We start from the raw sequence: 12,940 nt of genomic DNA, 5'->3' as shown, positions 1-12,940 counted from the left end.
ATTGTTCCCATCCTAGGGCTTCTAAGTTATCTTCACAGAACAGAAAGGCTACACATTTTGTCAAGCAAACCATTACTCCACGAAACCTGAATTACAGCATTATGGAGATTTACTGCCAATTGCTCAGTCCGCTTTCAAAACCGTCAAAATCCCAGTGAGAGAGCGCTGTCAGTGGGCTGGATTTAGAAGTTGACTGGGCCTTAGTTTGGCTACCCATGGTCTACACCAGCCTTTCTCAACCTGTGGGTCCCCAGAAGTTGAACTACAATTCCCATCACCCCTAGCTAGCAAGGCCAGAGCTCAGGGATGATGGGAGTCGTAGTCCAGCAACATCTGGTGACCCACAGGTTGAGAACTGCTGGTCTACACTGACAGCTCTCTGCGTTTCTTTCTCCGAACTACCTGGAGATGCCAGAGGACTGAACCCAGAATGCTTTGCACGCACAGCATGTGCCCTGCCACTGAGTTACAGACCCTTCCCAAGAGAAGCCCTTTCCTTGTGCCCCCTTCTGTTCCTGAAGCAAGTGTAATTGATTTTGTTAACCTATACCTTCCCTTGTGAAGACTGCCTTCAGAATGAAAAGGAGTCCACGCTATGAATGGTGACAACGCAACTAGAATGATGCGTTATTTTAAACGGCAGTTTGAGACATACAAAACACACACAAAAGCCTCGAGTGTTGCAAATGTTTTATTCCTGGTGCTATTGGGGCTTAGATTTTGTTGAAAGCGGCCACATCCATGGACTGAACATAATCCTCAAACGCAGTGATCCTCTCTTCCAGCATATCGGTTCCAACTTTATCGTCTTCAACTACACACTGAATCTGAAGTTTCTTGATTCCATAACCAACTGGAACCAGCTTGGCTAGAAAGCAATTGAAAGAGCTGTAAGCGACATTCTGCCTCTTTTCTATCTACGCAAACTCAGGATTATGGGCCGACAAGAATTTTGCCCCATCATAATCTTGGCTGGTGTTGGGGCTTCCGATGGGGAGAAAGCATAGCCAGTGGCCTAAACCTGACCTTTCTGAAACAGCTAATACACAAGCAAGCTGTGAACATTACATTCCCCCTCAGGGGAATGCAAAAGGGGAAAAAGTAGACTTTTTAAAAAACCGAAAAGGGGCATCTAACTTTTGGCTCAAGGATCCCGTTCACCCTTGGATCAACCCTGTGGAGGCCCCCCCCCCCCAGCAACAGATGTGGACCAGGAAGTGGGTGCTGCCACCCCACACTCTCATTCACCTGCTGGCCCCCCCAATAGCTTACCCATGCAGATCAGCTGAGGAGAATCACTGCCTCCTCTCTGCTCATCAAATGCTCAATCTGATGACCGGGGGGGGGGGGGGGGAGGCGGGGGGAGAGATTTGCATCCCCATCAGGGTGCTGGCATCTGCCTGCTCTAGTTGCTGCCAAAATTGGTAGGATCTTTTGTGGGGGCAGGATTAGGCCCTCAAAGTGGAAGCTACATACCCCTGACCATAAAGGGAACAGATTAAAGGAGGAGACCATTCTCCTAGACCGACAGTGGGGAAGCGAGACATATTCCCTCAAATATCATAATAATTATAATTTTATTTATACCATGCCCATCTGGCTGGGTTTTCCCAGCCACAGATTTAAAAACAAACAACCCCCCCCCCCAAAAAAAAACCCTTCCATTATCAAATCACTTCCTTTAACTGTTGAATACATCACAAAGAAAATGAGGATGGGGTGTTTGTGGGAGTTCAGAGTTCATCCAATTCACCAGGTTTTTCTAGACTTTTCTGCAAAGGGCAAAATCTTTGCTGTTTCAAAGGGCTGCGCATTAGCAGCATTGCTTTGCACACATGTACTTGGTGCTTGCTATATATTTGTCAAATGCACAAATGGAATGTGATTGTGGAGCTCATTACGTAAGCCATTCTGGACCCCACAATCTATTCAACAGCTCTGATGGAACGCCAAAATTTTCCTCTCTCAAGCTTAGAGAACTACTAGGAGGCTGTATGCAGCAGCCGTAGCAGTCTTAAGCCCCCCCACTTCTTACTTGCTAGGTTCCACTGCCCTGGAAATTGAAGTAAGTGGCACCATCAAGTTCTTCGGACTACAATTTAAGAGCTATCTGAATCGAGCGAGATGTTATGCATATAAACTATGTGCTCTGCCAGAGAGCTATGAGCCTCCAATTGTCGGCCAGTTACTTACAAGATCCCCAAACCAGGCCATCCGCCTGAATACTTCTGACACACTCTTCTAATTTGCCCATGTCCGTCTCATCATCCCAAGGTTTCACGTCCAACAAGAGGGACGACTTGGCAACGAGCGCTGGCTCTAGAGAAACCAAAGGATAGCTCAGGAAAAGCAGCAAAGCAGACTGTTCCAATTAAAACCAGGAATTCTCTACAAATGCACCTAGTTGCAAGTTTAACCTATACTGGTTAAGAAAAGCATTAAAAAAAAAGATCATTACACAGCAGCGTAATACATTACAGAAACGTTAAGTACCGCTAAACGGAACATTGATTTCTCTATCCAACTAGGCTATTACAAGAATATGAAGTGTGGAAGACACGGTCCTGTCTGTTACACTGAAATTCCCTTCCCTGGTGGAGAAAGGAGCATTGCATAGTGTAACTGCTAATCTCCCACAGTTGGAATACTGCAACTGCTACAGTACAGAGCAGTTTCAGGCCAGTAGCTGTGGGATCCTGCATTGGTTAGAATTAGAGGAGTCAGAATTTCCCCTTCAGCAACACAGCACAGGATTTGATTGTAAACAATTGTTTCCTATGGCTTCTATTCCGCAGCCTGGATAAAACATTGGTCAAAACTAGGAATTTTAACTCAAAACTTATTAGGACACTCTGGAAAGTTCTGCTGTCACTTATTTATGCTGATTTTAATTCACAATAACCTTAATCTAAAAAGCAATTCAAAGTGCATAAATTTAAAGGCGAAGAAGTTGGATAACGTACTTTTGGATTTCTTTGATTCATACTGAGCAAGCCGCTCCTCCCTTAATCTTTTTGCTTCTTCACTTTCCTATGAAAATAAAGAGATTGTGTTGGGAAAAAAGAAAGCAACTGTTCCCAAACAGTGATCAAGTATACCTGGACATGTCAGGTAAAACAAATCATCATGTTTTCAGCCGAAAGATGGTGATTTGGTTTTGTTCATCATGTTGCCAGGCTCTTTTTTTTTTAAATGCATGTGGGCTCATGAGACCTCTCTGCAACTGGAAATTGAAAGAAAAAATATTCTGGATACCTCCTCTTCATCAGAGCCAAAGAGATCAATGTCATCGTCATCTTTGCTGTCTCCGCCTGTGCCTGTTGAGTCCTCAACATCTGAAGGGCCGTATTTTCCCAACGCCTTCTTCACTCCAGGCAGACTAGGAAAAAAACCAGACAGAACTTATATGGTGCCCTTCTACTAACATATGACCCAGAATTAAATTGCAAAAGTGTGTCCCAGTGTTGTCAACTAATCACCGTATTTTTTGCCCTATAGGACGCACCGTCCCATAAGGCGCACCTAGTTTTTTGGGGGGTAAAGGGAAAATTTTTTATTTCCCACCCAGGCCTGAGCTCCCCCCGACCCCAGAACAGGCAACTCTCCACAAGTGGTGGGAGCCCAGCGCCGGGCTCCCGCGCCTTGTGGAGAGCTGCGCGAAGCCTGGGCGCGCTGAGCTCAGCGTGCCCAGGCTTCAACATGTGGAGAGCTGTGCGCACCGACCCCTCTCGCTCTCCAGGCTTCAGCGAAAGCCTGCATTCGCCCCATAGGATGCAACACATTTCCCCTTCATTTTTGGAGGGGAAAAAGTGCGTCCTATAGGGCGAAAAATACGGTAACAAACAAGCCACCACTTAACCATCGAGACATTGCAAAGGCAAGATACCAGATGCCAGCAGAAAAAGCACCTGCTACCCAACGGGCAGGGATGCGGGTGGCGCTGTGGGTTAAACCACAGCCGACTTGCCGATCAGAAGGCCAGCGGTTCGAATCCCCGCGACGGGGTGAGCTCCCGTTGCTCGGTCCCTGCTCCTGTCCACCTAGCAGTTCGAAAGCACGTCAAAGTGCAAGTAGATAAATAGGTACCGCTCCGGCGGGAAGGTAAACGGAGTTTCCGTGCACTGCTCTGACTTGCCAGAAGCGGCTTAGTCATGCTGGCCACATGACCCGGAAGCTGTCTGCGGACAAACGCCGGCTCCCTTGGCCAATAGAGAGAGATGAGTACCGCAACCCCAGAGTCGGTCACGACTGGATCTAATGGTCAGGGGTCCCTTTACCCAACAGGCGAGTCACTAAATCAAACATGCAAGCATGGGTGATTGGGTTTATGCCTGCCAGAGAATGAGGTTCGAAGCGCATGTGCTCTCTCATTTTGGAAAAGACTCACTGCAAATAAATCTTTCTTAGAGCAGAAAGATTCCAATTCAGCCCTGTCCCTGCTATGTTCCACATTGAATTCCAGGGAGTTCTTAGCAGAGGAATAACAAAGATGATACCGCCCCCCGGAGCCTAAAGTGGTACAGTCCATTCCTCCACATCAGTCTGCCGCGTGAAAAGGACCAGATCTAAGCCAAGTTGTCTAACCAGGATATAATATTTCCTTCCGCTATTTCGCCCCGCCCCAGTATTCTCCCCCAACCATCATAAATCTTTGGTCTGACCCCGGATTTGCAGCTGCTCTGGGAAACTGCTTGTACGCTTGCGGCCAAGGGATCACCACGCAAAAGCCGCAACTCTAAGCATGACTCTGCATAAATGGCCAACCTGAGGCGCCCTCCATCCCACCGATGCCTGTCAGTTCATGAAGCCCAGCCACTGAGTATGATTAAGTGTTTTGTCACAAGCCTGGAGTTAAAACAGCCATATTCTCATGCAGTGCTAGCCAGAAGTGATTTTAATTCGGGAGAAGGGAGGGGAAAAGGGAATAAAACCTTTTGAAAAGCATTGGAAGAGCTCCACCTGGTGCCTGAAAATTTTGAACAGGGTACACAACATTCAATTTCACAGGTTTATTCTATATGCACCAACTTATTTCTGAGGAGCTACAGCAATTTCATATCATCCTCGATTAGATCTTTACTGCACAAGGAATAGTCTGCACTGATACAAGTATATAATTAATGCCTTAAAAAAGTTGTCTTTTTTGCCTACTCGTTTAAGAAGGCTCTCTTGTCTCTCCTTGCTATTCTTTGGAAATCTGCGTTCAATTTCCTGTATCTTTCACGATCTCCCTCGCACTTTGCTTGCCTTCTCTCCCTCGCTATTTGTAAGGCCTCGCTGGACAGCCACATTGCTTTCTTGCATTTCCTTTTCATTGGGATGGTTTTCGTTGCTGCCTCCTGTATAATGTTGCGAGCCTCCATCCACTGTTCTTCAGGCACTCTGTCCACCAAATCTGAATCTTTAAATCCGTTTCTTGCTTCCACTGCGTATTCATAAGGGATCTGATTTAGATTGTATCTCACTGGCCCAGTGGTTTTCCCTGCTTTCAGTTTAAGCTTGAATTGTGCTATAAGAAGCTGATGATCTGAACCACAGTCAGCTCCAGGTCTTGTTTTTGCTGACTCTATAGAGCTTCTCCATCTTTGGCTGCAGAGAATATAATCAATCTGATCTCGATGCTGCCCATCTGCTGATTTCCATGTGTAGAGTCGTCTCCTGTGTTGTTCGAAAAGAGTGTTTGTGATGACCAGCTTGTTCTCTTGGCAGAACTCTATTAGCCTTTGCCCTGCTTCGTCTTGGACTCCAAGGCCAAACTTGCCAGTTGTTTCTTTTATCTCTTGATTCCCTACTTTAGCATTCCAATCCCCCATAATGAGAAGAACATCCTTCTTTGGTGTCAGTTTTAGAAGGCATTGTAAGTCTTCATAGAATTGGTCAATTTCGGTTTCTTCCGCATCGGTAGCTGGTGCATAAACTTGTATTATTGTGGTGTGGAAAGGTCTGCCTTGGAATCGTATCGAGATCATTCTATCATTTTTGAGATTGTATCCGAGTATCAATCTCGCCACTCTTTTGTTGACTATGAGGGCCACTCCATTTATTCTATGGGATTCTTGACCACAATAATAGATATGATGGTCATCCGAACTGAATTCGCCCACTCCGGTCCATTTTAGTTCACTGATGCCCAAGATGTCAATATTTATTCTTGCCATCTCCCGTTTGACCACATCCAGCTTACTATGGTCCAGGGATCTTACATTCCAGGTGCCTATGCAATATTTTCCTTTAAGGCGTTCGGCTTTCTTTCCATTTCCAGGCACACCCACAACTGAGTGTCCTTTTGGCTTTGTCCCACCCGCTTTATCAGCTCTGGATCTACTTGTCCTTGTCCTCCGCCCTTCCTTAGTAGCATGTTGGACGCCTTCCGACCTGAGGGACTCATCTTCTAACGTCATGACTTTTATATGCCTGATGTTATTCTCCATGGAATCTTCTTGGCAGAGATACTGGAGGGGGTTGCTGGTTACTTCTCCAACCAGAGATCTGTTCAAGAAAATTGAAAATATGAAAGGAATGTTTCACGCAAAGGTGGATATGATAAAGGACAAAAGTGGTAAAGGACCAACAGAAGCAGAAGACATCAAGAAGAGGTGGTAAGAATACACAGAGGGATTATACCAAAAAGATACGGATGTCCCAGACACCCCAGATTGTATGGCTGTTGACCTTGAGCCTGAAATCCTGCAGAGTGAAGTCAAATGTGCCTTAGAAAGCACTGCAAATAACAAGGCCAGTGGAAGTGATGACATTCCAGCTGAACTATTTAAAATCTTAAAAGATGATGCCGTTAAGGTGCTACATTCAATATGCCAGAAGGTTTGGAAAACTCAGCAGTGGCCAGAGGATTGGAGAAGATCAGTCTACATCCCAATCCCAAAGAAGGGCATTACCAAAGATTGCTCCAACTACCGCACAATTGCACTCATTTCACACGCTAGCAAGGTTATGCTTAAAATTCTACAAGGAAGGCTCAAGCAGTATGTGGACCGAGAACTCCCAGAAGTGCAAGCTGGATTTAGAAGGGGCAGAGGAACCAGAGACCAAATTGCAAACATGCGCTGGATTATAGAGAAAGCTAGAGAATTCCAGAAAGACATCTACTTCTGCTTCATTGACGCAAAAGCATTTGACTGTCGACCACAGCAATAGGAGTGCCTGACCACCTTATCTGTCTCCTGAGAAATCTCTATATGAGACATGAAGCAACAGTTAGAACTGGAAATGGATATGGAACAACTGAAAGTGAGAAGGAATTAAATAACCTCTTAAAGAGGGTGAAGCTCAACATCAAAAAAACTAAGATCATGGCCACTGGTCCCATCACCTCCTGGCAAACAGAAGGGGAAGAAATGAAGGCAGTGACAGATTTTACCTTCTTGGGCTCCATGATCACGGCAGATGGTGACAGCAGCCATGAAATTAAAAGACGCCTGCTTCTTGGGAGAAAACGATGACAAACCTAGACAGCATCTTAAAAAGCAGAGACATCACCTTGCCAACAAAGGTCCGTATAGTTAAAGCCATGGTTTTCCCAGTAGTGATGTATGGAAGTGAGAGCTGGACCATAAAGAAGGCTGATCGCCGAAGAATGGATGCTTTTGAATTATGGTGCTGGTGGAGACTCTTGAGAGTCCCATGGACTGCAAGAAGATCAAACCTCTCCATTCTGAAGGAAGTCAGCCCTGAGTGCTCACTGGAAGGACAGATCCTGAAGCTGAGGCTCCAATACTTTGGCCACCTCATGAGAAGAGAAGACTCCCTGGAAAAGACCCTGATGTTGGGAAAGATGGAGGGCACAAGAAGGGGGGGACGACAGAGGATGAGATGGTTGGATAGTGTTCTCGAAGCTACCAGCATGAGTTTGACCAAACTGTGAGAGGCAGCGGAAGACAGGAGTGCCGGGCATGCTCTGGTCCAGGGGGTCACGAAGAGTCGGCCACAACAGACTAAACAACAACAAAAGCTGTCTGGCAGCCCTGACTTTTCATTGTTAGAAAGCTGTTTTAAAAAGGGACTGAAGAACAAATGGCGGGAACAGAGAGAAGTCACTGTATGTGAAGACCTGTTTCCAGGAGCAGCATTGTTCGTGAACAATAACATTCTTTTAAAAAAATATGGGTAAAATGGCTTTCACATTTTCCCTTGCTAATGAGATTTGGAGTTGGGATTATTGTGGTTTACCTTTGGTATTTAATATTTTCGCAATCATTATCACAAATAAATTAGGGTGCTCTAAGATTCTGCTTCAGTTTGCATGCTACAGTAATGCATACATAGCCGCCCCTAGTGCAAGCAAGCAACCACTATCCCTAGCTTAGCATTATGTCCAAACCAGGGATTGTTGTTTCACTCAGGCAAATCTAGGTAAAGGTAAAGGTACCCCTGCCCGTACGGGCCAGTCTTGACAGACTCTAGGGTTGTGCGCCCATCTCACTCAAGAGGCCGAGGGCCAGCGCTGTCCGGAGACACTTCTGGGTCACGTGGCTAGCGTGACAAGCTGCATCTGGCGAGCCAGCGCAGCACACAGAAACGTCATTTACCTTCCCGCCAGTAAGCGGTCCCTATTTATCTACTTGCACTTTAGGGGTGCTTTCGAACTGCTAGGTTGGCAGGCGCTGGGACCGAGCGACGGGAGCGCACCCCGCCGCGGGGATTCGAACCGCCGACCTTTCAATCGGCAAGCCCTAGGCGCTGAGGCTTTTACCCACAGCGCCACCCGCGTCTGGAGCAAAACAAACTGTGGTTCCTGGTTCAAACATAATGCTCAGCCAGGGATCATGGGGTGAGTCATCTGCATGTTTTCACTAAGCCATTCCAGAAACATTTAAAATAAAGAAAATTCCTGATGCCCTGAAGTTTAGCAGATTTGAATCGTGCTGAATTAGTCTGGTTTTAATTTATACACTTCGCCCAGTGTATGTGTGCTGTATAAAAGTAAAGGTAAAGGACTCCTGGATCGTTAAGTCCAGTCAAAAGCGACTATGGGGGTGCGGCACTCATCTCGTTTTCAGGCTGAGGAAGTCGGCGTTTGTCCACAGACAGCTTTTCTGGGTCATACGGCCAGCATGACCAAACCGCTTCTGGTGCAACGGGACACCATGCCAAGTGCCAAGTGCACGGAAACACCATTTACCTTCCCGCCACAGCGGTACCTATTTATCTACTTGCACTGGTGTGCTTTAGAATTGCTAGGCTGGCAGAAGCTGGGACAGAGCAACGGGAGCTCACTCTTTCCCTTGGATTCGAACCACCAACCTTCAGATTGGCAAGACCAAGAGGCTCAATGGTTTAGACCAGGGGTTGTCAACCTGGTCCCTACTGCCCACTAGTGGGTGTTTCAGGATTCTAGGAGGGCGGTAGGGGTTCTATTGCACAAGCTAATCCTTCCATCAAGCACTGGTGGGCGGTAAGGATTTTTTACCATAAAGAAAGATGCAATAGTGGGGAGTAGGTATGCAACAGAAACTTAATCACGTAACTGGCCATTATGACACGCTTTGTACCTATTTTTGATGTTACTAATTGGTCCGTTACCTCTCTCGCCCCAACCTCGCCACTGTGATCCATGCGACGGTCACCTCCAGGCTTTATTACTATAACTCACTCTATGTGGGGCTGCCCTTGAAACTGACCCAGAAACTCCAGCGGGTGAAGAATACCGTGGCGAGAATCCTTATGGGGTCCTCGCCGTGGGATCACATTCACCCAGTGCTATACCAGCTGCACTGGCTTCTGGTGGAGTACAGGATCAGGTTTAAGGTGCTGTTTTAAGCTTGCCCCACAGAGGACCTTTCAGTCTGCAAATAACAACATCCTAAGGATTCTGGGCCCCAGAGAGATCAGACTGGCCTCAACCAGAGCCAGGGCCTTTTCGGCTGTGGCCCCGGCCTGGTGGAACGTGCTCTCACAAGAGACTATGACCTTGCGGGATTTGACATCTTTCCGCAGGGCCTGCAAGACGGAGCTGTTATGCCAGGCCTTTGGGTCAGGGTTCAGTCTGACTCATTTTCTCCTTGTATAAGAACAAGAATGAAGGAGGTTCCCAGCTCACTCACAGGTGCTTATAATGTCAGTGGAAACAGTTGGTAACTGCCCTCAATTTTAACCTGAAGATTGGAACTTGTCCAGTTTTAATTTTAATTTCTTTGAATTGTGGGATGTATCTTAATTTATTGATCGCTTGTTTTATGCATTGTCTTACTTGTATGTTAGCCGCTCTGAGCCCAGCTTTGGCTGGGGAGGGCGGGGTATAAATATAAAATTATTATTATTATGATGCAGCAAGGTGGGAAGCCCTTTGTACAATGAAACTCCCCCCCCCCTGAAATTGTGTGCGCGCGCACATGGCAAAGGGGAATAGATCTGTCTGAAAAGCTAGAATGATTGTGCAGATGTAACATTTATAATAGCACAATTCCACCTGATGTAGTTTCAGAAATAGAAAAATGTTGCATCCACATCACTGCTGATGTTGTATATGGCTGTCCAGGACAAAAGAGTTCTAAAGTTTTTGGGTGTCATTACATAGTCACACTAGCACAATGGGATTCCCCACCCCTCCTATGCCATCTCCAAATCTGCTTTGGAGAGTTGGGGGGAACCCCCAGAAAAAGGGGGGGCGATAAGGAGAGAGGAATCGCTCTGTTGCTTAATGCTACATTGAATACAAACCTGTAAATGACAGCAAATTGAGCCCTACCTTGCCTTTTGTTTGTCGAAAGACTTAATGTGGTTGTACCAGCGGAGGGCATGGAACAGCTCAGGAGGAGGGGGTGCACCAACTGCTTCAAAAACTGCAATATCTGCTTGGGATGGGACATACCTACAGAAAACATGCTCAGGTTAAAATTTGTTTCATTCAGCAAAACGAAAAGCACCACACATATAAAGTGAAATTCATCTCAGCAAGACACTCAGATGTCTCCCAAATAAGCAGTTTGCAGCCCCTTTGTGCAAACTACAAATAAACCAGGAAGGTTCTTATTAGCTATAATTTCCTGTTCGCCTGAACCAATAAATTATGGTTACCAGACCAGCTTCAGAACAAGCCAGCTTCCAGCAACATAAGAGACCAACTTCAAACTTTCATATCATGGATTGTTCCAGAACTGATACCCGCCACTTTCCCAGTTTGAACAAAATGGTGAACTATGGTTATTTAACCATATCCATTACTTCTGGGTTAGAGTCTTAATACTCTACCGCCCAGGAACCACAACCAAAGCTCATACAGAATCTGCAATAATCAAGGCCCAAGTCATTTCCCAGTAGGCCCAACACATCTAGCACTGATGTATGTTTTAAATGACGTAAAGTCTCACTTTTGGGCATTATGGCAGGTTGCAAATCCCACGATCCACACACAAAGATTGCCATGTGGTCTTGGAACAAGTTACTTTAAGCTCACATATTCTCACATGTACTCTTCCAACCCATCTTTGTCTTTTTCTCCCATTTACTTTTCTAACCCATCCTTGTATTTTTATCCCCCCCAAGTCAAAACCAGAATAGCTTTCTCACAAAAACACCCAGCTTCTATCCCCAACAATGGCCAAATGTGTTAGTAAAGGGCATGTGGTAACGGCTTGGAAAGAGCATTGCAAATCAGACGGTTGCTGCTTCAAATGCCCCATAAACCATCAATTCGTTAGGTAAGCCGCTCTCTCCCAGAGCCCAAAATCTGCAAAAGAATAATTTATGGGACTAGAGAGCAGAAGGGAAGTAGTAGGCAGGGGGGTCAAGAGATAGTGCAAGGCCTCGCTGCCTATCTTTGAGGAAGGGGAGAAAGACCAGCTTGCACCCTGCACCACCCAAAGGAACAGGAACCAGCAGCTATTCATATATAAATTCATTGTTAAAAGGCGGCTGCTTTGGGGCCTTTCCTTTGTGCCTGCAGGCCTACGAGAGAGCCCCTCTCTTCTCTTTTTAACAAATGTGGGCCTCTGCGGGAGACAAGCCTGACCTGAAAAGCAAATACCACTCCTAGGACTGGTATTCGTAACCACGATTTGCCTTATGATGACGCTTGCCCCTCAGAAAGTAGGCTAAGATTTATCGGCTACTTTAAAATGAGGCTGCATTTTAAACTGAATTTTAACCTGTATTGGTTCCCCCCCTTCTCTTTTCCCCTATTATGCTTTTATTGTGATTTTATTGGTGTTAGCCGCCCTGAGCCCGGCTCTGGCCGGGGAATAAATAAAAATTGCTATTATTATTATACTTTAAAATGTCTCAGAATAACGTGTCTCCAGTTGAAGCGAAGGCCAATGAATGGGAAAAGCGGGACCTACTAATGGCGTTTAAAAGGGATATATTTCGGGGTGCGCGGCTCACCCCTCGATGTAGCTCCTGCTGGCTAGGAAGGCGTTGAGAAGCTGGAGCCCCGAGGCAGATTTCAGGTCCCCAAAGCCCATGATGGCGCCGAAGTTTCAGGAGCGGGAGGCGGGGAAGAGGCCGGCTGCGCGCGCACAACAGCCACCACAACGGCCGTCGGGGAAAGAGGGCGGCGCTCGGCCTCTGCCGCTCTTATATATACGCACGCACGCAGATCCCTCCGCCGCGTGGGCTCATTTCCGCCGACGTGTCCTTCCGCCGCTCAAGGGCGGAGCAACGGACACGCCCCCGCCCCGCCGTTTTTGAAAGTTGCCGATTTATGATAGGAGGAGGCGGGATCAGCTCTCACGTCAATCAAGGAAGGGGCGGTGCTTCTCCCCGTTTGTTTCGGCCCCCTCCCCTTCGCAGGTTTTAATGGCCGGAAGCTACGCTGGGAAGAGGCGGATCATCGATCACGTCAATCAAGGAAGGGGAAGTACTTCTCCCCGTTTGTTTCTAACGGTCAGGCCCCGCCCCTCCGCAGGTTTTAAAAGCCGGAAGCTACGATAGAGGAGGCGGATCAGCTCTCACGTCAATCAAGGAGGGAAATCAAGGGTTGGTT

At 46.7% G+C, this 12,940-nt stretch overlaps 1 protein-coding gene and 2 non-coding genes across 5 annotated transcripts; all 3 read right to left on the bottom strand.

Annotated features, from left to right (window-relative positions):
• Positions 1–673: 673 nt before the first annotated feature.
• On the bottom strand, positions 674–12,526 carry EEF1B2 (eukaryotic translation elongation factor 1 beta 2). 3 transcript variants are annotated; one of them, XM_077918326.1, is made up of 7 exons: positions 12,340–12,526; positions 10,706–10,828; positions 5,152–6,489; positions 3,256–3,379; positions 2,964–3,030; positions 2,194–2,319; positions 674–868 (listed from the first exon to the last, which is right to left on the bottom strand). In XM_077918326.1, exons 1-7 carry the CDS (start codon positions 12,417–12,419, stop codon positions 714–716), a joined length of 2,013 nt encoding a protein of 670 aa, XP_077774452.1. In that variant the 5' UTR covers positions 12,420–12,526; the 3' UTR covers positions 674–713. The 3 variants fall into 3 exon arrangements, with proteins under 3 accessions (XP_077774452.1, XP_028557984.2, XP_028557993.1); XM_028702151.2 differs by having other exon boundaries at positions 10,678–10,828; positions 12,340–12,498; XM_028702160.2 differs by lacking the exon at positions 5,152–6,489 and having other exon boundaries at positions 12,340–12,520.
• Positions 2,563–2,694, bottom strand: LOC114585871 (small nucleolar RNA SNORA41). Its single transcript, XR_003704006.1, has one exon. It is a non-coding gene; the product is annotated as a small nucleolar RNA SNORA41 (small nucleolar RNA).
• On the bottom strand, positions 3,099–3,176 carry LOC114585829 (small nucleolar RNA SNORD51). The gene has a single exon (XR_003704000.1). It is a non-coding gene; the product is annotated as a small nucleolar RNA SNORD51 (small nucleolar RNA).
• Positions 12,527–12,940: the final 414 nt, after the last annotated feature.

This window comes from Podarcis muralis, chromosome 1 (assembly GCF_964188315.1).
Source record: "Podarcis muralis chromosome 1, rPodMur119.hap1.1, whole genome shotgun sequence".
NCBI lineage: Eukaryota > Metazoa > Chordata > Lepidosauria > Squamata > Lacertidae > Podarcis > Podarcis muralis.
This window is presented reverse-complemented; position numbering and strand designations above follow the sequence as displayed.

What these genes read in the sequence shown, in the direction of transcription:
- EEF1B2 (XM_077918326.1), bottom strand. Translation starts at nt 12,419, where the DNA reads ATGGGCTTTGGGGACCTGAAATCTGCCTCGGGGCTCCAGCTTCTCAAC. An exon ending in TTCGACAAACAAAAGGCAAG is followed by an intron (nt 6,490 to 10,705) that starts GTAGGGCTCAAT and finishes TTTCTTGAACAG; the next exon opens with ATCTCTGGTTGGAGAAGTAA. An exon ending in TGAATCAAAGAAATCCAAAA is followed by an intron (nt 2,320 to 2,963) that starts GTACGTTATCCA and finishes TGGTTTCTCTAG; the next exon opens with AGCCAGCGCTCGTTGCCAAG.